The sequence below is a fragment of the Poecilia reticulata genome, chromosome 17 (genome assembly GCF_904066995.2).
Source record: "Poecilia reticulata chromosome 17, P_reticulata-male-v2, whole genome shotgun sequence".
Classification (NCBI taxonomy): domain Eukaryota; kingdom Metazoa; phylum Chordata; class Actinopteri; order Cyprinodontiformes; family Poeciliidae; genus Poecilia; species Poecilia reticulata.
Genome location: NC_088846.1, coordinates 28,428,879 through 28,450,976, shown reverse-complemented (window position 1 = coordinate 28,450,976; position 22,098 = coordinate 28,428,879). Strand labels below are relative to the sequence as shown.

At 39.3% G+C, this 22,098-nt stretch overlaps 4 protein-coding genes and 1 pseudogene across 4 annotated transcripts; all 5 read right to left on the bottom strand.

The window, feature by feature from the left end:
• Nucleotides 1-250: 250 nt before the first annotated feature.
• LOC145547575 (tripartite motif-containing protein 16-like) lies at nucleotides 251-2,749 on the bottom strand (annotated as a pseudogene).
• Nucleotides 2,750-2,823: 74 nt separating this feature from the next.
• On the bottom strand, nucleotides 2,824-4,910 carry LOC145548034 (tripartite motif-containing protein 16-like). The gene has a single exon (XM_081598475.1). It carries the CDS (start codon nucleotides 4,908-4,910, stop codon nucleotides 3,240-3,242), a length of 1,671 nt encoding a protein of 556 aa, XP_081454601.1. The 3' UTR covers nucleotides 2,824-3,239.
• Nucleotides 4,911-5,823: 913 nt separating this feature from the next.
• Nucleotides 5,824-7,477, bottom strand: LOC103480016 (tripartite motif-containing protein 16-like protein). Its single transcript, XM_008434750.3, has one exon. It carries the CDS (start codon nucleotides 7,442-7,444, stop codon nucleotides 5,825-5,827), a length of 1,620 nt encoding a protein of 539 aa, XP_008432972.3. The 5' UTR covers nucleotides 7,445-7,477; the 3' UTR covers nucleotide 5,824.
• A 3,408-nt stretch (nucleotides 7,478-10,885) lies between these two features.
• LOC103480001 (tripartite motif-containing protein 16-like) lies at nucleotides 10,886-13,030 on the bottom strand. The gene has a single exon (XM_081598748.1). It carries the CDS (start codon nucleotides 12,998-13,000, stop codon nucleotides 11,315-11,317), a length of 1,686 nt encoding a protein of 561 aa, XP_081454874.1. The 5' UTR covers nucleotides 13,001-13,030; the 3' UTR covers nucleotides 10,886-11,314.
• Nucleotides 13,031-15,592: 2,562 nt separating this feature from the next.
• LOC145548118 (tripartite motif-containing protein 16-like) lies at nucleotides 15,593-18,764 on the bottom strand. The gene has a single exon (XM_081598796.1). It carries the CDS (start codon nucleotides 18,738-18,740, stop codon nucleotides 16,977-16,979), a length of 1,764 nt encoding a protein of 587 aa, XP_081454922.1. The 5' UTR covers nucleotides 18,741-18,764; the 3' UTR covers nucleotides 15,593-16,976.
• Between the last annotated feature and the right edge of the window lie 3,334 nt (nucleotides 18,765-22,098).

Genomic DNA, 22,098 nt, shown 5'->3' with positions numbered 1-22,098 from the left:
TGATGGTCGAGGATCAACATGAATCATGTAAAAGTCCTGAAGGGAAAGTTTGTTTCCAGAAGACTGAAATTCCCTCTCTGTAGCTCAGTTTTTGTTTCTCTGTATGGTGGAAATTAATACTTTAATTTGTGTAAATGGAGGCAGTTCAGGCTGAAACAAGAGGAGTTGGAGCTGCACAATGTTAGGAGATCCTGGAAATCTGATCCAGGTTTTTATATTTACAGTACAGAAAACACACCAATACAGAAAGTATCAAATAAGAATTTTATTTAGAGATTAAAAACACAGATTCATTCAATGTAAGTAAAAATAATGACGCAATAATAAATAATTTCTCTACGTCATGTACACAATTGTCCTGTAGAGGGCAGCACAGCTAAACTCTGCGCCACTACGGCAGAGTTCATGACTGTTTCATTCTCATTTGTCCACAATCTTTTGTGCTAAAAGCAACAATCATAGGCATTCTTGTGCTGATCATCTTGAGGAACGTCAAGAAATGAACAGATTCAACAAAACCAGAACATCAGATTTTAAGAAAAACAATGGTCGTCTATTCAGTCTATTGATTTCTGAGCACTTTAGACATAAACTCACAATGATCATGAAAAACAAAAACAACAAAAATCAAACTTTAGTAGATCTTGACTACTTGGGTTTCCAAAACTTTGCCAAACCTCCAGGAAACACAGAAACTCCAGCGTGTAGCGGCCGAGTGAATGTGGTCTGGACTCTGTGGATCAGAGTCATGGTTTTAGAGACTCTGTAGAAGGACAGAATACCTGCTCTGTGGTCCAGGTACACTCCGACTCTGGAGGAAACTGGACCTGAGACAGGGGTCCAGATGTTGTTGTGACCAAATTTAGAGGTATTTTTATAATAAGAAAATGCCCAGGATTTGTCATTATATCCAAATCTACATTCATTCCCACTTCCTGCTCTGCTGATGTTCTTGTATGCGACTGCTACAAAAACCCCTAAACCGCTCCACTCCACCTCCCAGTAGCAACGTCTAGTCAGACTCTCTCTACTCAGAGCCTCAATGAAGTGAGTGAATCTGTCTGGGTGACTGGGATAAAACTGATACTGATCCATTACCGTAACCTTCCTGTTCCCACCTGACAGTGCCAGCATTATGTTAACTGTGTTTGGATCCATTGTGATTTCACTTGAATACTTTAAGAATCCAGTTCTGCTCTTTGGTTCTGGTTCTGACAGTAGAACATCCACCTCATAGATTTTCAGTGAGATGTTTGTCCATGTGTCTCTCAGGACGTCCTGTAGTTCATCTATGAGCTCTGACACAGCTGCTGTCACGTCCTCAAAGTGTCTCAGAGGACGGATGTTGATGCTGGATGAGTGTGTCGACTCCCTGAGTGCTGGCAGTGAGGGGTAGTTGAGGAGAAACTGGTTGTGATCCTCTGTGTGTGAGAGCTGCTCCAGCTCAGCGTCTTTCCTCTTCAGCTCACTGATCTCCTGCTCCAGCTTCTCCTGAACATCTTTGACTCGACTCACTTCAGTTTCCTGCTGGGATCTGATCTGCTGCTTCACCTCAGAGCTTCTTTTCTGGAGGAGACGGATCAGCTCAGTGAAGATCTTCTCACTGTCCTCCACTGTTTTATCAGCAGAGTGATTGATGGCCTCCACCTCCTGATGAAGCAGCTTCACATCTTTCTCTCTGTCCTGGATTCTCTGCTGGATGTTTCCTCATCTCTCCTTCAGCTCTCTCTGCCTCTCAGTCCTTTCTGCTGCAGCTGACACTGTGTCATGACCTTTATGTTCATCTACGGAGCAGATGTTCTCCTGGAGGTTCTTGGACGGCTCCACCAGCTTGTGTTTCTTTAAAGGAGCAACATCATAATGAGGCTGAAGGTGTTTCTCACAATAAGAGGCCAGACAGAATAGACAGGACTTGATGGCTTTCAGTCGTCTTCCAGTGCAGAAATCACAGGCCACATCTTCAGGTCCAGCATAGCGGTGATAAGCAGGAGCAGCTGGGAGTCCAGTTTTCTTCAGCTCTTCTATTAAATCAGCTAACATGATGTTTTTCTCCAGATCAGGCCTCGGTGTGAAGGTTTTTCTGCACTGAGGGCAGCTGTAGACCCCTTTCTGATCCTCTTGATCCCAGTGTCTCTTAATGCATTTGAGACAGTAGCTGTGTCCACATGGAATCGTCACTGGATCCTTCAGTAGATCCAAACAGATCGAACAAGAGAAAGTTTCTTGGTCCAGCTGAACTGCTTGCTGCGCCATTTCTGCTCTCAGTCGCAGCGTCTGTGTGAGTTCCACTTTCTGAAAACAGAAACATGATTGAGCTCTGATCTTTGAGTCAGGTTTCAGTGCAGAGGGGCTGCAGCCAATCAGCTTTCGCCTTCTGCAGCTGTTGGCTGCCCAACAGCTGCAGAAGGCGAATGTGTTGGAGTTAAAGTATCAGGATGAAACTTCAGATTTACATTGTCTTTATGAATAATTTCATCCAAAATATTTTCAGTCCTAAAAGGCTGAAATGTTCTGGTTCTGTCTGATGATGACTGAGGATCATTACGAATCATATAAAAGTCCTGAAGGGAGAGTTGGTTTCCAGAAGACTGATATTCCCCCACCGAAACTCACAATGTTCATTTTTCTTAATGCTGGACATGACAATGATGTTTTAAAGGTAATGAGTGTGCTTACTATTTAATAATTAAATTAACTTGACTGGAAGCAGTTCAGGCTGGAACATGAGGAGTTGAAGTTGAACAGATTTGAAGTGAGGAGATCCTATAAGTCTGGATTCAGTTTTTTATATTTACAGTACAGAAAAAACACAAATACACAAAGAATCAAGTAAGAATTTTATTTAGTGACTAAAAACACAGATTAATTCTATGTAAGTAATAATAATGAAGCAATAATAAACAATTTCTCTATGTCATGTAACACCACAATTGTCCTGTAGAGGGCAGCATCCCGCCAAAACCACAGCTAAACTGCACCACGACGGCAGAGTTCATGACTGTTTTATTCTGATTTGTCCACAATCTTTTGTGTTAAAAGCAACAATCATAGGCATTCCTATCTTCCTCATCTTAAAGAGGAACGTCAAGAAATCAACAAAACAAAATGGATTCAACAAAACCAGAACATCAGATTATAAGAAAATCAAGTGCAATCTGCCTATTGATTTTTGAGACAACAATGATCAAGAAAAAAAATGATCTGGAGAAACAAAAACCATAACCTTTAGTAGATTTTTACTATTTGGGTTTACAGAACTCTGCAGAACCTCCAGGAAACACAGAAACTCCAGCATGAAGCGGCTCAGTGAATGTGGTCTGGATTCTGTGGATCAGAGTCATGGATTCAGAGACTCTGTAGAAGGACAGAATACCTGCTCTGTGGTCCAGGTACACTCCGACTCTGGAGGAAACTGGACTTGAAACGGAGGTCCAGATGTTGTTGTGACCAAATTTAGAAGTATTTTTATGAGAAGAAAATGCCCAGGATTTGTCATTATATCCAAATCTACATTCATTCCCACTTCCTGCTCTGCTGATGTTCTTGTATGCGACTGCTACAAAAACCCCTAAACCGCTCCACTCCACCTCCCAGTAACAACGTCCAGTCAGACTCTCTCTACTCAGAGCCTCAATGAAGTGAGTGAATCTCTCTGGGTGACTGGGATAAAACTGACGTCGATTCATCCATGTCACCTTCCTGTTCCCCTCTGATAGAACCATATTATTGTGAGCCGTGTTTGGATCCATTGTGATTTCACGTGAATACTTTAAGAATCCAGTTCTGCTCTTTGGTTCTGGTTCTGACAGTAGAACATCCACCTCAGAGATTTTCAGTAAGATGTTTGTCCATGAGTCTCTCAGGACGTCCTGTAGTTCATCTATGAGCTCTGACACAGCTGCTGTCACGTCCTCAAAGTGTCTCAGAGGACGGATGTTGATGCTGGATGAGTGTGTCGACTCCCTGAGTGCTGGCAGTGAGGGGTAGTTGAGGAGAAACTGGTTGTGATCCTCTGTGTGTGAGAGCTGCTCCAGCTCAGCGTCTTTCCTCTTCAGCTCACTGATCTCCTGCTCCAGCTTCTCCTGAACATCTTTGACTCGACTCATTTCAGTTTCCTGCTGGGATCTGATCTGCTGCTTCACATCAGAGCTTCTTTTCTGGAGGAGACGGATCAGCTCAGTGAAGATCTTCTCACTGTCCTCCACTGCTTTATCAGCAGAGTGATTGATGGCCTCCACCTCCTGTTGAAGCAGCTTCACATCTTTCTCTCTGTCCTGGATTCTCTGCTGGATGTTTCCTCGTCTCTCCTCCAGCTCTCTCTGCCTCTCAGTCCTTTCTGCTGCAGCTGACACTGTGTCATGACCTTTATGTTCCTCTGATAAACAGCGACTACAGATAGACTTCTGATCAGTGCGGCAGAACATCTTCATCACCTCGTCATGCTTAGAGCAGATGTTCTTCTGGAGGTTCTTGGACGGCTCCACCAGCTTGTGTTTCTTTAAAGGAGCCACTTCATAATGAGCCTGAAGGTGTTTCTCACAGTAAGAGGCCAGACAGATTAAACAGGACTTGATGGCCTTCAGTTTTCTTCCAGTGCAGAAATCACAGGCCACATCTTCATGTCCAGCATAGCAGTGATCAGCAGGAGCAGCTTGGAGTCCAGTCTTCTTCAGCTCCTCTAACAAAGCTGCTAACATGGTGTTTTTCTCCAGATCAGGCCTCAGTATAAAGGTTTTCCTGCACTGAGGGCAGCTGTGGATTCTTTTCTTATCCTCTCCATCCCAGTGATCCGTAATACAGTTCCTACAGTAGCTGTGTCCACATGGAATCGTCACCGGATCCTTCAGTAGATCCAGACAGATCGAACAGCAAAAGGTTTCTTGGTCCAGTTGAACTGCTTGCTGCGCCATTTCTCCTCTCAGCAACAGTGACTGTGAGTTTAATTTTCCAGGAAGAGAAACTATGCTGAGATCTGATCTCTGGATCACTTTTCAGTGCAGAGAGGCAGCAGCCAATCAGCTTTCACCTTGAGCAAGAGTTGATCTCACCCAGGTTCAAGTTTCAGGTCAGGAAGGGAGGAAACAAGGAAACTTGAGAATAAAGAGGAGTTTCGAGGTTTGAAAGCAGGAAGAAAAGGGAATATATTCATACACTGATTCTTGTAAGAGGACTGGTTTGAGCAAAACACTTAGTGTGTAAAACAGTAAACAATTTCATTTAATTCAATTTAATTCAGTAGAGCTTATTTGTGCTTTATTTAACACCAAATCAGGCAAGAAATCTTATCTAGAAATTCAGAGTAATGGTGTAACAGAACAAACAGAAGGTGAGTTAAACATGAGATTAGTTGTAAGAGTTAATCCTGTCACCTCCACGTAATTTACACCATGAAGGCAAACAGGAAGGTAAAAGGAGCTACGTTAAAAACAAAATGTATAAGAATAAAATTAGAATTTTATTCAGTGATTAAAAATACAAATTCATTCTATGTAATTAATAATAATGAAGCAAAAATGAACAATTTCTGGATTCTAGGTCATGTAACAACATGACTTTCCTGCAGAGGGCAGCTTCACATCACCAACAGCTAACCAGTGAAGCAACATGTCAGTTTTAGTCTAATTTGTTCACAATCTTTTGTGCCTATAACCTGTTTCAAACAATAATGTTGAAAAATGAACAAATTGATCAAAACCAGAACATCAGATTTGAGGAAAACAAAGACTGAAAGCTCTGACTATTAATTTCTGAGCAGTTAAGACAAAGAAACAGCAATAATCACCAAAATAATCTGCTGGAGGAGTAAAACTTAGAATCAAACTCATTAGACCTTCAGTGGATTCTGTCCATGTGGTTTACAGAACTCAGCAGAACCTCCAGCATTACAAACCCAAACTCCAGCATGTAGCGGCTGAGTGAATCTGGTCTGGACTCTGTGGATCAGAGTCATGGATTCAGAGACGCTGTAGAAGGACAGAACACCTGCTTCATGATCCAGGTACACTCCGACTCTGGAGGAAACTGGACCTGAGACGGGAGTTGACTCGTTGTTGTGACAAAATTCAGAATTGTTTTGGTAACAATTTAATGCCCAAGATTTGTCATTACATCCAAATCCACTTTCAGTCCCGCCTCCTGCTCTGCTGATGTTCTTGTATGCCACTGCTACATAAACTCTCTCGCTCCACTCCACCTCCCAGTAACAATGTTCAGTTAAACTCTCTCTGCTCAGAACCTGATAATGATGAATGAATCTGTCTGGGTGACCATAATGAGACTGACATTGATCCATCACTACCACCTTCCGGTTCCCCTCTGATAGTAATAGATAACTGTGAGCTGTGTTTGGATCCAGTGTGATGTCACGTGAATATTTTAACAATCCAGCCCTTCCTGTTGGTTGTGGTTCTGGTTTTGGATCTGGCAGTAAAACATTCTTCTCAGTGACTGTCAGTGGGATGTTTTTCCATGTGTCTTTCAGAATGTTGTGTAGTTTTTCTTTGAACTTTGACACAGCGTCTGTAATGTCATTAAAGTACGGAGGAATTAAAGCGAAGCTGGAATATTCAAGAGACTCACTGAGTGCTGGCAGTGAGGGGTAGTTGAGGAGAAACTGGTTGTGATCCTCTGTGTGTGAGAGCTGCTCCAGCTCAGCGTCTTTCCTCTTCAGCTCACTGATCTCCTGCTCCAGCTTCTCCTGAACATCTTTGACTCGACTCACTTCAGTTTCCTGCTGGGATCTGATCTGCTGCTTCACATCAGAGCTTCTTTTCTGGAGGAGACGGATCAGCTCAGTGAAGATCTTCTCACTGTCCTCCACTGTTTTATCAGCAGAGTGATTGATGGCCTCCACCTCCTGTTGAAGCAGCTTCACATCTTTCTCTCTGTCCTGGATTCTCTGCTGGATGTTTCCTCGTCTCTCCTTCAGCTCTCTCTGCCTCTCAGTCCTTCCTACTGCAGTTGACACTGCATCGTAACGAGAGCAGATGTTCTCCTTAACGTTCTTGGACGGCTCCACCAGCCTGTGATTCCTTAATTGAGGCTCGTTAGAATGAGGCTGAAGGTGTTCTTCACAGTAAGAGGCCAAACAGATTAAACAGGACTTGATGGCTTTCAGTTTTCTTCCAGTGCAGAAATCACAGGTCACATCTTCAGGTCCAGCATAGCAGTGATCAGCAGGAGCAGCTTGGAGTCCAGTCTTCTTCAGTTCTTCTAATAATTCAGCTAACATGATGTTTTTCTCCAGATCAGGCCTCGGTGTGAATGTTTTCCTGCACTGAGGACAGCTGTAGATCCCTCTCATATCCTCTTCACCCCAGAAGCTGTTAATGCAGTTCATACAGTAGCTGTGTCCACAGGGAATCGTCACCGGATCCTTCAGTAGATCCAAACAGATCGAACAGCAGAATTTTCTCTGGTTTAGCTGATTTTCTCTCTGCTCCATTTTCTGTTCATAGCAAGAGACGCACCGCAGATCTGTTTCATCAATGAGGAAATAAAGTGAACAAACCTGAACCTGCCTGTCCCAGCATGTTGGTCACACCCATCTTCATGTTTGAAGAGGTGTCAACCAACAAAATTGCAGGAGTGACTGGGAGCTTTTTCAGGGTGTAACCAAAAACAGATGATCTGATCTTTCTTTCTACTTTGCTTTCCCAAGACTCTCCAAAGACAAAACAACAGTTCTCTACTATCTCCATAGTGATAACGTATACTCAATTTATAAATTAAAAATATATTTAAATCTAAATCTGCAAACAATAGAAAGGTTTAAAATAAAGCAATTTGCTAAATCTTTGTATATGGCAGCAGTGGCGTAAAAAGTGGGTATGCAGGGTATGCAACGCATAGGGCCGATTTATGTTTTCGCATCCACCTGAATAAGTAGTTGCGCCACTGTATGGCAGTGGTTTCCAAACTATTCCTGCACCTCCATACCCCCCCCCCCCCTCTCCCCTATGGATTACAAATAGCTGTCTGGTTGAACGATGTGTGTGAGCGGGGGTGGGGGATGGATTTTTAGAGACTCCCTGTTATATTCAGCTCCAGACAAACAGGGGAGGGGGGGAAATCAACTTTTTTGGGGGCAAAATGAATTGTAGCTGAACATAGACAACAGCATCAGTAGCCTACAGGCTACTTATTAAGCTTAAGGTGCTGTATTGATATTAGCTAGTCATCTTTTAGCTAACTTTACCTGCATCTAACAGCTTCACTCAACTCAGTCAACTCAGTGGGGGAAAAACTGAAAAGTTCTTTGCGTTTTACTGCTTTGCCGCCATGATTCTAACACACTTGTGTGGCTCTGCACAGCAGCAGCAGGTCTCCTTCACTGGCGCACAGGTGTAAAACCCAGTGCAGGCGTCGTAGCGCTTATGTTGCGTTTAAAGGCGGCTCGGAAAAAAACAGGTTACGACATGTTAACAACGGATTAAACAGTTTTAACTGCTGATAAAAGTGACAGAGGACACATATATAGAAAGTGTGGAAGCCCCTACTGTATCAAATTGACAGTGGAATAACAGAGAGTTGGCCATTCTAAGGTAAAAGCCCAGCGCATACAGCGTTCATGTTTTTTTGTTTTGTTTTTTCATCCAGACGGCTTCCCGCGCCCCTCCTGCAATGGCACGGCGCCCGCCATTGGGGGCGCGCGCCACAGTTTGGGAACCTCCGGTATATGGGATGAAGTAAAATCTAAACTTGGAAAACAGGAAATAATTGTCAGTTTTTATTCCTGTTAATGAATTTAATTATCTTCTACTTATCTCAAATAAGCTGCATTCACGGAGACCTGGTCATTCCTCAAAATGCATGAAAATTTTCACACATCAGTTCTCATCAAAATTCACATGTATAGTTTGTCCTGGACTTGAATACAGGAAAGCAAACTCCTTTCACGGAATTTGATCAAACTCTAGGAATCTCTCATTCCTAGAGTTCTTACGAATGGGAGATTAAAAGTTACTAACTGTCTGGTTCGATCTCTCTCTATAAAACTGGAAACTGAGAAATAAATTCTGTATCTGCTCTGAAATATCTATGATTGGTGTTAGCTAGATCCAGATTATGTCTTCTCTGGACATTTAGAGATGAAGAACACGAATCCTCTTCATCAGTCTGGTGAACAACAACAGTGTCTTCAGTCAGAGCCTCCTTCAGAGCCGCTGTAATACTGACCTCTTCAGGAGGACCTTCCTACCTTCAGCCGTCAGAATTTAAAGTTAATCTTTGAAGAAACTTGATATTGAGGCACAGCAGCTGTTAGTTTATCGATAGGATTAATTAAGTTTTTATTTTTTGATTGTAGTGAGTTGAATCACTTCCTGCATTTTTATGTTTTTATTGCTTAGCCCACGTTTGATTTTCCAGAAAGCATTGATGGAGTCAGAGTAAGCAGAAGTATTGATTCTGGTTAAATAAACTGGACTCAGAATATTAAAAAGACATAAATCAAAAATCACTGAAATGTTATTTGTACAGCAGATTTCAGTAACAAGGCAGTTCAAAGTGTTTTACATCATTAAAACACAAAAATCAACAATTTAAACATTAAAATGCCATTACTACACATCAAAATGTTGGTTAGTGTTTCAAAGGAGGTCGGGTTTCAGTCTAGATTTAAAGATTTTCACTTATATTTAAGTGCAATTCCTGCACTTTTATTTCTTTAGAAAACATTTAAATAATTCATAATTTTTTTCTGCATTAATCCAATAGATTTAACATTTAAGCCCTCAGACACAATCAGTTAGAGCGAGCTGACATTTTCCCTTCAGTTAAGCAGGTTGTGAACATCTGCTGTCAGCAGATCCCTGATGTCTTCTACACTCCAGGATTCATGTGTTTTACGCTTTTATTTCATTTTATTTACCAAAGAGGGACGCTGCATTAAAGGACAAAACCAAAGTAAATGCATCAAATATAGTGAATAAAATAAATAAAAAAAAACTAACAAATGCAAAAAATTCTGAATAAAATCCAACAATTTAAGAGGTTTAGAGTTATTTTTGTCTTGCAGTTATAGCTAATTGCTCTGTCAGCCACTAGGTGGTGCTGTGCTCCTCCTACTCCCGACCTCTTTATGGTCACTGTTGATGTTCATCTCTAACCTGACAGGAACTTTAATGTTGTCAAAAGTCATGTTAAGGGTCATTATTTGGACTCGACCATTCTGGGAGCATCTAAAATGGTTCATCTAGACCAGAGATCTGCAACCTGTGGCTCTGAATAACTTTAGCCAAACATGACAAAGAATTGAACATTGTTTTAAAATATAACAGTAATAAATAAATGCTAACTTTAGCAGATTTTTCACAAAAGTATTGTTAGGAATATTTTGTATGAGGTAATTTTTCTCTAAAGCATTTTTAAAGTAATATAAATGAGTGGACATTATGAAAAAAATTAAGTGTTAAGTTTAACATCACAAAAAAAATTCTTTGCTTCATTGAGAAATTCAACATAAGCAGGTTTTAATCTTGGTTTTTACAGCATAAATTATTACTCTATTGGTGTAAAGTAGTAAATTTGATAACTTTTCAAATCAACATAAATCAGCTTTTTACAGATTTGTGAATGAAGAGTTAAATGTTAAAAGATCAAAGGTAAATTTTAGTGAATATTAAAAGATTTGATTATAAAATGTATATATGGCATATATGGACATGTTTATTTTAGCTTAGACTAGATACTAGACTTTCAATAAAATGATTTGTCAATATCTGTCCTTGAAAGTTGTTCTTATGATGAAAGGTTTTCCATATGAAAGACTTACAGTAGGAATTAAAGTTTTTCTTAAATTATGAACCTAAAACACTCAACAGCATTTGGTGTGAAAAAAAAGTCTAAAAAAACCAAAAACAAAACTGAAGTCTAGACAAAAATCTCAAGTTATCCAGTTTGTATTCAGTTTATTTATTGGATTCAAACAGACAAAGACCATGTGGAATTGAAGATAAAAAATCTTCATAAATGTCTTAATCTGATATTTCTCTCTACAGGTCATGTTGCAAGAAATGCGTACAAAGAAGATTTAGTATCTGTCTTGGTGGACAGATACTAAACTAACTATAACGTAATCAACAAGTGAATGCTAAAATGAGGCATTAACAAACACGCACAAATAAATTGAATGTATGTTTTGTTGAATGAAAAAAAACCCTAGAAGTCAAAAAAGAAACTGAACAAAATCTAAGACTAAAATAAAAAAAAAATCACTTGTATTCAAAGTTAAACACATTTAGAAACAACAGATAGAATGAATGAAATTAAACAAGAGATCGGACAGCAAATATCTCAAAAACTGAGAATCTTATCATTTAAGTTTACAGAACTCAGCAGAACCTCGAGGTTCATGCAGTCGTATCCCAGCCAGCAGCGGCTCAGTGAATGTGGTCTGGACTCTGTGGATCAGAGTCATGGATTCAGAGACGCTGTAGAAGGACAGAACACCTGCTCTGTGGTCCAGGTACACTCCTAGTATGGAGGAAACTGGACCTGAGATGGAGGTCCAGTCATTGTTGTTACCAAATCTCATTTGGTCATGACCATATGCACCTTTGTAATGATTTGCAGACCAAGAATTTTCATTATATCCAAATCTACATTCATTCCCACCTCCTGCTCTGCTGATATTCTTATATGCCACTGCTACATAAACTGGCCCTTTCCGCTCCACCTCCCAGTAACAACGTCCAGTCAGACTCTCTCTACTCAGAACCTGACACCAATCAGTGAATCTGTCTGGATGATTTGGATAAATCTGATGTTGATCCATTCTTGTCACCTTCCTGTTTCCCTCTGACAGAACCAGCATTGTGTGAGCCGTGTTTGGATCCAGGTTGATTTCACATGAATACTTTAAGAATCCAGCTCTGCTCTTTGGTTCTGGTTCTGACAGTAGAACATCCACCTCAGTGACCATCAGTGAGATGTTTGTCCATGAGTCTCTCAGGACGTCCTGTAGTTTGTCTCTGAGCTCTGACACAGCTGCTGTCACGTCCTCAAAGTGTCTCAGAGGACGGATGTTGATGCTGGATGAGTGTGTCGACTCCCTGAGTGCTGGCAGTGAGGGGTAGTTGAGGAGAAACTGGTTGTGATCCTCTGTGTGTGAGAGCTGCTCCAGCTCAGCGTCTTTCCTCTTCAGCTCACTGATCTCCTGCTCCAGCTTCTCCTGAACATCTTTGACTCGACTCACTTTAGTTTCCTGCTGGGATCTGATCTGCTGCTTCACATCAGAGCTTCTTTTCTGGAGGAGACGGATCAGCTCAGTGAAGATCTTCTCACTGTCCTCCACTGTTTTATCAGCAGAGTGATTGATGGCCTCCACCTCCTGTTGAAGCAGCTTCACATCTTTCTCTCTGTCCTGGATTCTCTGCTGGATGTTTCCTCGTCTCTCCTCCAGCTCTCTCTGCCTCTCAGTCCTTTCTGCTGCAGCTGACACTGTGTCATGACCTTTATGTTCATCCACAGAGCAGAGATAACGGATACACTTCTGATCAGTGCGGCAGAAGATATCAATCTCCTTACCATGCTTAGAGTAGATGTTCTCCTGGAGGTTCTTGGACGGCTCCACCAGCTTGTGTTTCTTTAAAGGAGCCACATCATGATGAGGCCGAAGGTGTTTCTTACAGTAAGAGGCCAGACAGATTAAACAGGACTTGATGGCTTTCCGTTTTCTTCCAGTGCAGATATCACAGGTCACATATCCAGATTCAGCAGAATGTAGATCAGCAGCAGCAGCTTGGAGTCCAGTTTTCTTCAGCTGCTCTACTAAAACTGCTAACATGGTGTTTTTCTCCAGGTCAGGCCTCTGTGTGAAGGTTTTCCCACACTGAGGACAGTGATAGTTCTTCTTCTCCTCACCTTCATCCCAGAAGCTTTTAATACAGTTCATACAGTAGCTGTGTCCACAGGAAGTAGCCACTGGATCCGTCAGTAGATCCAAACAGATCGAACAGGAGAAAGTTTCTCGGTTCAGCTGAACTGCTTGCTGCGCCATTTTTCCTCTCAGTAACAACGACTGTGTGAGTTTCACTTCATGAGAACAGAAACTAGTTTAAGCTCTGATCTACCAATCAGGTTTCAGTGCAGAGAGGCAGCAACCAATCAGCTTTCACCTTCAGCACCTCTTGGCTCCACCCAGCTTCAGGTTTCAGATCAGGAAGGGAGAAAACAAAGAAACCTGGTAATGAAGAGTTACTGCTGGTTTTAAATGCAGGAAGAAAAATAAGGATTTTCATGGACTGATTCCAGGAAGAGGACTGGTTTGAGATTAAAACTCTGAGTGGGTAAAACAACAAATCAGTTCAGAAAAGTGTATCTATAATTAATTTAACACCGGGTCAGCTTTAAAGTCTTAAGTAAAAACTCAAAACAACAACAAACCAAAATTGTTCAATGCTTTGCAATTTCAGTAAAAACTCATGTATTATATATATTTTTTAGAGATTTGTAGATATTAACTTGCAATCAATCAATCAATAAATCTGGCAGAAAGATGGTTTTATCCTTGTTTCCAAGTGTGAATAATTTTTTATCTGCTTCACAATTGTGTACAATTTGTGATCCTCTTTCACATTAAATTCCAATAAAATATTTTTATGGTTGTGGTTCTAATATGAGAAAATATGGAAAAGTTCAAGGGGTATAAAAACTTTTGCATGCCATATGACGTCAGGTAAACATGCAGGTAAAACAACTTCAAAAAATACTTTCCTGAAGAGTTGAAGTGTGTTTTTATGGGATGTTTGGCCATTCAATCAGAAGTGCATCTTTGAGGTCAGACACTGATGTTGGACAGGAAAACACGGTGTACAGTCTCTGCTGTATTTCATCCCAAAGCTGTTCTACCAAGCTGAAGTCTGGACTCTGTGCAACCTGATGAAGTTCCTCCTCATTAAACTCCTGATCTGATCAGACGTGTTGGAACAGAACTGGGCTGAATCTAAACTCTTCCCAGAACACGGGGAAATAAACCTAATTTATTTTAACTTAGAATTGTTAAAAACTGTTCAAACTGTATAAAACACAGCTATAAAATGTATTTTCTGAACTTTGCAGTTTCACAACTTTTTCATGAATGTTTGACCAAAGAGAGGCTTTTATCACCTGAAGTTATCTGAATTGAATCAAGCAACTGATATGAAATTCCTTAACATTTGTCTTCATCTCTTAAATTTAAATATAAGAAACTGATGCAGATGTTAAAATGTAACTAAATGAGATTAAAGAAGAAAACAGATAAATTATGAAACACGAGGAACAAGAAACTTTAATCAATTCTGGGTTCAAACTTTACCACCACAGAGATGAACAGGGAAGAAACATGACAGCTTTTTTCTGAACATAAAACACAATAAAAAAAAATGTTCTCATGCATGTCAGGACTCAACAAAATGAGTTCAAACATGACAGAATCAAAGAACCACTTTCATGTCATTTTATTAAATATAATAAAATCTCCTGCAGAAACTGTCAGCAGGTTAAATTCCCATGAAGCTGAGATTTATTGTCCAGATTCACTGATTGTTTTTAATTAAACCTCACAGAGTCTGAGGATGTTCACAGTTTGTAGAGCTAGAAAACAACATGGTGGAGGTTTTTAAAATGGCCGCCATGAAGCAGGAAAATCTGTCAGAACAAACTGAGATGAAGAGATTATTGAAGGAGTGACTGATATTGGAATAGATTAAACTCATAAATAAAATATTTATTATTCACACTTTATTTTGGTTCACATATGATGGAAATGTTGATACTTTTTAGTTTTTATGTACTGATGTATCTGCTGTGCTTTGGTACTTCTGCAAGATGTGTTTTCCTGTTAAAGACGATGCCAGAGAATGTGCAGACGTTTTCACAGCCGTTTTCAAAAGTAGGTTAACTGTAACATCCTGTGTAGAACGCCTCTCCTTGTAGCCGTCTTAAAGCAGTGGTGTCAAACTCATTTTTATTTTGGGCCGAATCAAAAATCTGAATGTTCTTAAAGGGCCGGTTGCACCAGAATCTATTGATAAAACCAATAAAACTGTTAAAATATCAATAAATAGCTGTTCCTCTGGGATTTGTGATTATTTTAGTGTTTATTTTTGCAATCAAAATGACAGATTTTGTGGTGAATATTAAGAAATATTTGTAATCGTTATTCTTTTACAATATTTACACTAATGTATGATGTCAAATGTGACTCTATCACTCGTCGTATCAGTTACGGATTCAACGTTTTTGACCAATTTTGAGAAAATTAGCAGTAAAATCAGGAAAAAATGTGGAAATTTGTTGATTTTGTGTGATTTTTGCAGATTTGTGAAAAACTGGAAGGACTTATTGATGTAATTTGGAGTCCAGAGGGCCACATAAAAAGCTGCGGCGGGCACGATTTGGCCCCCGGGCCTTGAGTTTGACACCTGTGTCTTAAAGGATTGCCATATATGGAATGTATTGTTTGCATTTGCCTGTGCTGTTGAATTCTCACTATGACGACATGCCTATGCACTGAAGAGAATAAATATTGAAAGGTTTGCCTGAACAACTAAGTCTGACATGTTTCTCCCCTTTTGCAAAAGACAAGTTTTTGTGTCCTTGTGATTTTTTCAGAGTTTATTTGAAGAATAAACCTAACAACATATATACAAATTACAACATCAACATGGAGATATACAGAGAACTGGTATGTAAAGAACAGAAGAAAACAGTTATTAGAGATTATATGTTACAAAATGATTCATTTTACAGAAACGGCTCCATTGGTTGTAAACTAAACAAAATCAACTTGATTTAAGTAACAGGAATACAAGTTCATATAAATACCGTCACCGCCTCAGTTTTCTGAGTTCACAGAATAACATCCATGTTAAAAAGTAATGAAACATTTTAATATTGCTGATTTAATTTATGAATATTCAAAAAATCCCAGAAACCAGTTTAAAATACAATGTTAAAACTGATGTTGAACTGAGTCAGCTATAAATCAAATGACAAACATCTCAGCACAACAGTAAGGCTCATAAGTATTCATACCCTTTAGAGATTGAGGCTTAATTACAATCAGACCAACATGTTTCTTCTGACTGGACACAATGTCAACAGTTTGGAAAGGTTCAGCCAGAAGCTCAATGTGAATCTAAGGAGGGAGTTAAAGATTAGGGTGATGGCAAGGAGGCTGTTCCACCTCAAGGACTTGGAGCTACTTAGCAAAGAGAAATCATTAAATTACCCATAAATATTTACAGACAGCTGCTTAGAGGTGATAAGAAAAGTTTCACTGTTATATTGCCACACAATCGGTTTATTATTGAAAAAGGTTTAATTTTCCCTTTTGAAGAAATGATATGTATAGTCAGTCAGAAAGTATTTTGTTCAAAATTGATGATCTTTTTATATTTATTCATGATAGATTAATAGATGTCCTTGTTTGAAAATCAATTTAAACGCAAATCTGCCAAAATCAAAATTTTGTTTTGAGCTTAACAAAATAATTCAGAGTGTTATTTTCTTACGTTGTTAAAGAGCCAAACTGAAAATAAAGTAGAATAAAATGTGATTGAGTAACTAGGCTTTGATTGTATTTACTCATGTAGCAAAATATAAAATTATTCTAAGATCCTGGGAACCAAATAAGGGAAAGTTTGTTAAATCAGTCTACCAGCTGACAATAAAACAACTTAAAACAAACATCTATAGAAACACAGACTGGTATTATGGAGAGAAGATGTGAATCTAGAATATAGAAACAAAATAAAATAGGTACATATTCAGTTCAGCTCTGTCATTTTGTTATAATTAAAAACTAGACTGAGTGGCTGATCAACCGAGGCTGTAATTCTTGGTAATAGCTCTGTTAACTGGGTCACATTTATAAAAAAAATATGAATCCTTTTGATTGTAATGTAGAGAACTTTACACTTTGCTTCTCTGAGCTGCTGCACAGTAAAAAATCATTTCCCTGCAGGTATCAGGCTTTTCTTTGTCTCACATTAAAACACAGAAAACTTTCTGAAAAGGTCGAGTTGACTGAACTCAGCTGAGTCTCCAGTTTCATACAGTCGTATCCCAGCCAGCAGCGGCTGAGTGAATCTGGTCTGGACTCTGTGGAGGAGAGTCGTGGATTCAGGGAAACTGAAACGGTTATGAGGGAAGAGAGTCGTGGTTCCAGAGACGCTGTAGAAGGACAGAACACCTGCTCCATGATCCAGGAACACTCCTATTCTAGATGAACGAGGAGCCGAGATCAGAGTCAGAGTTTTGTTGTGTCTGAATACATACATGAGTTTGCAGCACTCCAGAGCCCAGGAGGTTTCATTTAGCCCAAATGTGTATTCATTTGGTTGGCGGCCCCATCCTACGGATTTTCTCCTGATATCTTTGTAAGCAACAGCCACTGTGAATCTACCAGAGCTCTCCACCTCCCAGTAAGAACATCGACTCAGAGGGTCTTTACTCAACACTTGGTAACATCTATCAAACCGTTCAGAGTCGTCTTTAAATTGTTCTCTGTTCTTCTTTACTGCTCTGTTTCTCGTGACAGACAAATATCTGTTTGCTGTCCTTGAGTCCAGTGTTAGATCCTGTGAATATTTCAAGAGTTCATCTCTGTCCATTAGCCACTCTGTGGGAGTTAATGAAGCCTCTGAATCAATCTTCTTCAGGGAAATATGCATCCACCTATTGCCCACTATTTGCTCAATCGTACTTTCAGCCTCTGACACAGCTGCTTTTACATCATTGATGCACCATATTTCATGAAAAGCAGACATTCTGCTTCCGTAATTTAAAAAATCAGACCAGCTATTTTGGAGCACTTTGTAGGATCCTGGGATGTAATTTTTCAGAAACTGGATGTCGTCCTCTGTGTCTAAGAGCTGTGCCAGTTCAGCATCTTTCCTCTTCAGCTCATCGATCTCCTGCTCCAACTCCTTCTGTTTACCTTTAGCTTCACGAACTTCAGTTTCCTGTTCTGACCTGATGTAGTTCTTAACATCAGAGCTTTTTCTCTTGATCAGATGAATCAGATCAATAAAGATCTTCTCACATGCTTCAACTGATTTATCAGCAGAGTAATTTATGAACACAACTTTCTGTTTTTGCTCTTTGGCTTTTTTCTTTCTGTCCTGGATTCTCTGCTGGATGTTTCCTCGTCTCTCCTCCAGCTCTCTCTTCCTCTCAGCTCTTTCTGCTGCAGCTGACACTGTGTCATGACCTTTATGTTCATCCACAGAACAGAGATAACAGATACACTTCTGATCAGTGCGGCAGAACATCTTCATCACCTCATCATGCGTAGAGCAAATGTTCTCCTGGAGGTTCTTGGACGGCTCCACCAGCTTGTGTTTCTTTAAAGGAGCCACTTCATAATGAGGCTGAAGGTGTTTCTCACAGTAAGAGGCCAGACAGAATAAACAGGACTTGATGGCTTTCAGTTTTCTTCCAGTGCAGAAATCACAGGCCACATCTTCAGGTCCAGCATAGCAGAGATCAGCAGGAGCAGCTGAGAGTCCAGTCTTCTTCAGCTGCTCCACTAAAGCTGCTAACATGATGTTCTTCCCAAGATCAGATCTCCGTGTAAAGGTCTTCCTGCACTGAGGGCAGCTGTGGATTCTTTTCTGATCCTCTTCATCCCAGAAGCTTTTAATGCAGTTCATACAGTAGCTGTGTCCACAGGGAATCGTCACCGGATCCTTCAGTAGATCCAAACAGATCGAACAGGAGAAAGTTTCTTGGTCCAGCTGATTCTGCTCCATTGCTGCTCTCAGTAACAGCAACTGTGTGAGTTTCACTTCCTGAAAACCGAAACTAGTTTCAACTGTTGCTTACTAATCCTGTCAGTGCAGAGAGGCTGCAGCCAATCAACTTTCAGCTTTGGTAGCTATTGGCTCCACCTAGATTCAACGATCAAATTTGATGGGGAGGGGACAGGAAGGAGCTGCTCTGTTTAAATGCAAGGACCTGTTTTACCAAAGTTGAACTGAAACGTCCTGTAGGAACAGGTAGCAGGGATTCACCAAACCTCATCAACACAACCTTTACGTGAAATCCATTTGTGAGGTCAGACAATGATTTTGGACGAGAAGGCCTATCTTTCACTCTCTGCTGTAATTCATCCTAAAGCTGTTCTATCATATTAAATCAGGACTCTGTGCAACAACTTATAAAACATGTTATGTGTAATTAATTTAGAGAGCAAATGCTTGTTTTTGTTCTTTATTCAAGTTTTGCTTGGAGATTTGACTAAACATTCAGGCAGGGGAGCTGTGGTTAAAAATGTCAATTTATTTCCTTAAATCTTTGTTGGTTAAATTCATGAGTTTAATTTGTTTCTTGAATGAGAACTTACCTTTGCAGGTGTGTTTCATCAGCAGGATGGAGCAGCAAAGGAGGGGAAACGCACCAGGTGCTGCTAAAAGCTCCTGGAACAAACCATGGCAATTAGGAGGGGTAACAAGCTGAGGAGTTAAGATAGATTTATTTATTCTTTGACCTTAAATATTTTTTTAATTGTAATGTTTTGTATGTTTGTATGTATGTATGTATGTATGTATGTATGTATGTATGTATGTATGTATGTATGTATGTATGTATGTATGTATGTATGTATGTATGTATGTATGTATGTATGTATGTATGTATGTATGTATGTATGTATGTATGTATGTATGTATGTATGTATGTATGTATGTATGTATGTATGTATCAATCAATCAAATTTTATTTGTATAGCACATTTCAGCAGCAAGGCATTTCAAAGTGCTTTACATAATTAAAATAAAAACAGAAATAATCAGTGAGAAAGAGAGAGATTAAAAAAATAAAAAATAAAAAAAAATAACAAAAAACATTACATCATTAAAACGTCGAAAAGAAAGAAGAAGAAATTAAAAACATTAAAGACATAAAAACATGGAAGACATCAAAACCCGCACTCTAACCCTAATTTAGCCAAAAGCAACTCTAAACAGGTGGGTTTTAAGTTGAGATTTAAAGGCACCCAGTGTTTCAGGTGTTTTACAGTTTTCTGGAAGTTTGTTCCAAATCTGTGGTGCGTAGAAACTGAATGCTGCTTCTCCTCGTCTGGTTCTGGTTCTGGGGATGCAGAGCAGACCAGAACCAGAAGATCTGAGGGGTCTAGACGGTTGGTACAGTAATAACAGATCTTTAAGGTATTGTGGTGCTAAACCGTTCAGAGATTTATAAACTAACATCAATATTTTAAAGTCTATTCTCTGAGCTACAGGGAGCCAGTGTAGGGACTTTAAAACTGGTGTTATGTGCTCTATCTTCCTGGTTTTAGTGAGAACCCGAGCAGCAGCATCTGGATCAGCTGCAGCTGTTTGATTGATTTATTAGTCAGACCTGTGAAGACGCTGTTGCAGTAATCAATGCGGCTAAAGATAAATGCATGGATGAGTTTCTCTAGATCGTGCTGAGACATAAGTCCTCTAATCCTAGAGATGTTCTTCAGGTGATAGAAGGCCGACTTTGTGATTGTCTTAATGTGGCTCTGAAGGTTCAGGTCAGAGTCCATCACTACTCCCAGGTTTCGGGCTGATCGCTGGTTTTTAGTTGTAATAACTGAAGCTGTGCATTGATTCTAGTTCGCTCCTCTTTAGGTCCAAAGATAATAACTTCAGTTTTGTTTCTGTTTAGCTGGAGAAAGTTTTGGCACATCCACACATTGATCTGTTCTAAGCATCTATTCAGTGATTGGATGGGTTCAGAGTCACCTGGTGACATCGTGATGTAGAGCTGTGTATCATCCGCATACATGTATGTATGTATGTATGTATGTATGTATGTATGTATGTATGTATGTATGTATGTATGTATGTATGTATGTATGTATGTATGTATGTATGTATGTATGTATGTATGTATGTATGTATGTATGTATGTATGTATGTATGTATGTATGTATGTATGTATGTATGTATGTATGTATGTATGTATGTATGTATGTATGTATGTATGTATGTATGTATTTATTAGTACCATTTACTGCTTTTGTGTTAGGTTTGTGTAGATGATGTTGTTTATTTAATTATTTTATTTAATTTTTTCATTTTCTTGGTCTGTCCTGTGAAATTCCTCAAGGTAAAACAGATACTTACTGCCACTGTGTTCTGCTGTTACTTTTATCTATTTTTATTTATCACAAATCAAGTCAATAATTAAAATCTTTGAACAGTAAACCATGTTAATTATTTATTTTTTGTTCATTTGCTAGGATTTGACCCCATGACCTTCTTGATGCAACATAACAGAGTTAGCAACGGCACCACCATGCAGCATTAAATCCAAATTTGAACCAAACAAAAGTTGCTAAAAATTGCAGTGAGCTCAGCTGCATACACGTTTTCACGTTTTCTATTTCAGCCACAAATTTGAGAGTTTTTATTGATGTGGTGCAGGAAGAGTCAACGCAAAGTACATAATAATTATATACAGAAGGGAAAATGAATTATAGTTTTCCAATTCTACTACAAATAAAACTCAGAAAAGTGTGTTGCACTCATTTCTATTCACTCCTGCAGTTTATTCTTCTCTATTTACTGACCAACAGAGTGAACCTGCTTGTTCTGTTTCTGGCCTCACAGGTTTGTTAGAGAAGATTAGAGAACAAACAGCATCAAGAAGGAGACGTTTAAAACAGGATTTGGTTTAAAAGACAAAATCTTTGACTTGTTGACTTGCATTTAGTGAAGCTCCTTGTTCACCTGGTTTCTCTTTCTCACTCTGGGCTAAAGTTGAACTGATTCATGCTTTATGCTCTCAGCAGTCAGACAGCAGAAGCACTTCACATTTCTCTGCCTCTCTTTTTGACTCTGCCTTCTTCACAACATTTATGTCAACATAGCAAAGTAATAATTATGTACTTACATAATAATTAAGTATGTAAGTACATAATTATTACTTACTAATTATCACTAAACATCTGCTTAAATCAGGAAATACTTTGTTGAAGAAATAAACGTGTCTTGTTCTGGTATTAGAATGAGACAGAGAGGGATGGGACATTGTTGGGCCTTTTTATTTCACTGTCGGAATTTTTATAAAGATGATTAGAGCCAAAAACATATTTAATCAAAATCATAATTGTTAAGC

Bases quoted from the DNA above. Each gene is read 5' to 3' on its own strand.
- LOC103480001 (XM_081598748.1), bottom strand. From the start codon at position 13,000: ATGGCGCAGCAAGCAGTTCAGCTGAACCGAGAAACTTTCTCCTGTTCG.
- LOC145548034 (XM_081598475.1), bottom strand. From the start codon at position 4,910: ATGGCGCAGCAAGCAGTTCAACTGGACCAAGAAACCTTTTGCTGTTCG.
- LOC145548118 (XM_081598796.1), bottom strand. From the start codon at position 18,740: ATGGAGCAGAATCAGCTGGACCAAGAAACTTTCTCCTGTTCGATCTGT.
- LOC103480016 (XM_008434750.3), bottom strand. From the start codon at position 7,444: ATGGAGCAGAGAGAAAATCAGCTAAACCAGAGAAAATTCTGCTGTTCG.